This window comes from Suricata suricatta, chromosome X (assembly GCF_006229205.1).
Source record: "Suricata suricatta isolate VVHF042 chromosome X, meerkat_22Aug2017_6uvM2_HiC, whole genome shotgun sequence".
Classification (NCBI taxonomy): Eukaryota; Metazoa; Chordata; class Mammalia; order Carnivora; family Herpestidae; genus Suricata; species Suricata suricatta.
This window is the reverse complement of record NC_043717.1, coordinates 40,846,459-40,848,813: the sequence shown is the minus strand read 5'-3', so window position 1 is coordinate 40,848,813 and position 2,355 is coordinate 40,846,459. Positions and strand designations below refer to the sequence as shown.

Here is a 2,355-nt window from a genome sequence, read left to right as displayed (position 1 = left end):
ATTTTTTGTCTTCTCTACGTTTGGAGCAATTGCTCTCCTTCTACAAGCCCCCTTCCTTCTTCACCTTTCACTAACCCTATGGGCTTTTCTTTTTTTTTATTTTTTTAATACTGCATTTAATAGCACAAAAAATCACAAATACAAAGAAACTGGCAAAGGTGTTTGTCAATGAAATATCCTTGCCTCCTCCACTTTTCTGCTTTCAGACCCATATATGTAATGGGCTACATTTGTATAGACTTTTCTTTCGCCCCCCCCCCCAACATATAACTGTTATGTGATTGGTCAGTTGAAGCTGAAACACCCATGAAGAAAGATGTTTTAGGTTACAAGGGCACACCCCCCCCCACACCACCCCCCTCCCACCCCACACTTTCCCACACAATCTTTTGGAGGAATATAGGATATGTACCAGTGTCAGGATTTCCCTGCTCCTGCCTTCCCACCTAGAGCATTCCTGCCATTGAATTTTCCTTCAAGTGACTGTTTAGACTAGAGCCTCTTTTCCCGCCCCGTCTACTTCTCTTCCAACCAGGACCTTTTAGACACTGGGTACTGTTCAATTCTTACTCTGTCAGGCCCATGGGCCATGCAAGTAGGTCCTTTAAATCTTGATGCCAGTTGTAGTATAGGTGTTGTCATCTTCCATTACAGGTAGGTCTGTGTCACTTCAGTAGGCTTGTGTATTCATTTCTTTCACTTTTTCTGACTCATGTTCCAGGACCTGTTTGTGATAGAACAGTAAATACCCTTCACTGTCCAAAACGTCCTTAATACTGGCCTTGGTGATGACAGCGTCATCACACTTGAACCACTGGTCCTTGTGGTGCCGGATGAAGCTGGTGTAGTGGCCACTCTCCAAGGTTCCTTGGTGATTAACCACAGCAAACAAGGAATACTTATTCTCATCGTTTCCACTATTGGTTGGCAGCTGCAACTGTCCATTCATCCTGCTCTCTTTACTCGAGGCCATAAATGGTGTCATATCCAGCTCCAGAGGAAAGGATATGTATGTAGTGATCTTGCGCCTCTGTTTGGCTGAATGTTCAAACCGTTTGAAATGAAAACAGGCAACAACAGGTAATTTATTCATCGTGAGCTGTTTGGTAGATTCCTGGTAGCTTTGGCAACTACCGCATTTGATTTTGGCACTGCTTCCTAAGTGTTCTGGCCTTGTAAACCTTCGCAAACAGTCTGTGAGGGTGGTGATTCCTGGTATGTGGCTTTCCCCATTCACACTGCTCTCCCTTCCCGGGCTCATGGGCCAGAAGGAAGTGCAAGAGCCAGGCAAGTCCAAACTGATGTCCCAGCATGGGTCTATGGTGGTGGAGACGCCATGGCAGGCTTGACAGGTGACATCAGACTGCAAGCCACCTGTGAAGATTTGGTCTATGATGCAGTTACAGTGGTTGGGATTGTTGGCAGCCTTCCCGGCATCATCACCTTTGCAGTGCCTGTGCAAGACATCTAACGCGGCAATGAGAAACTCGTGGGCATCCTGTTGCCTGTATCCTGCTAAGTGACGAGCATGTATCCATACCAGGTGCAGTAATTTATAAGGAACGTGAGGAGACGGGTTTCCAGAATACAACTCCCGAAAAAGTGAAGACATCTCACAAACCAGACACAACTCAGGACTTGGCATTTCACATCTGTGCCTGTCGGACAGGAAGAAATCTCTCAGGATTGGAGTATGGGTAAGGGCCTGAACGATGCAGTTCATAAAGCACGTGTTGCCAAGGTTTATTAGTCCTCTTAAACCAATGGTAAAGCTGGAGGTGATTCTTCTTCTTCTTGGGTTGTGTCCCAGCAGTTCTAACTCGGGTTTGGTTGTCTCCCAGGTTGGATATTTCTCACCGAGTCCTGGCATTGAACACTGCTGGTGAGAAACCTCGGTTGAGGTGGAGGCTTGTAATTTCAAAGCTTCCCCTTGCTCTTCTTTGGCAATTTGCTCAATGTCTCTGTCATACACATAATCCTTACACATAAAGCAGTATATACCTCCATAATAAAGGTCTACGGCTAAGTTGTGTTGTTTTGTCTCAGCGTGCTCATGAATGTGTTTCTCTGTGAAGCAGCCAAAGAAGACACAGGAAAGGCAAGAGTGAAGTCTGTTCAAATGGGTGCCACACACATGGCAGATGCACGACTTTGCCTTGCTTTTCCTGGTCTCTGGGGTTCCACACCACACGAAGCACTGATAGATCACCCGCAGTTCCTGCCTCCAGTTCTCTCCCACCTTAAAGCTGTTCACGTGGGAACAGCCTGGTGGACCCACAGCGAAATCCACATCCAGGCATCCACCCCCAGGGCCGCGCCGGGGCCGGGGCCGGGGCGCGGGCCGTGGCCTAGGCT

At 47.5% G+C, this 2,355-nt stretch overlaps 1 protein-coding gene across 1 annotated transcript in view; it reads right to left on the bottom strand.

Moving 5' to 3' along the window:
• Nucleotides 1-373: 373 nt before the first annotated feature.
• USP27X (ubiquitin specific peptidase 27 X-linked) overlaps nt 374-2,355 on the bottom strand; it is a 3,693-nt gene continuing 1,711 nt past the window's right edge. The window contains exon 4 of the mRNA XM_029929650.1: nt 374-2,348. Within this exon, the coding sequence (XP_029785510.1) occupies nt 671-2,348 (1,678 nt within the window). The 3' untranslated portion in view covers nt 374-670. The remainder of the gene's footprint in view (nt 2,349-2,355) is intronic.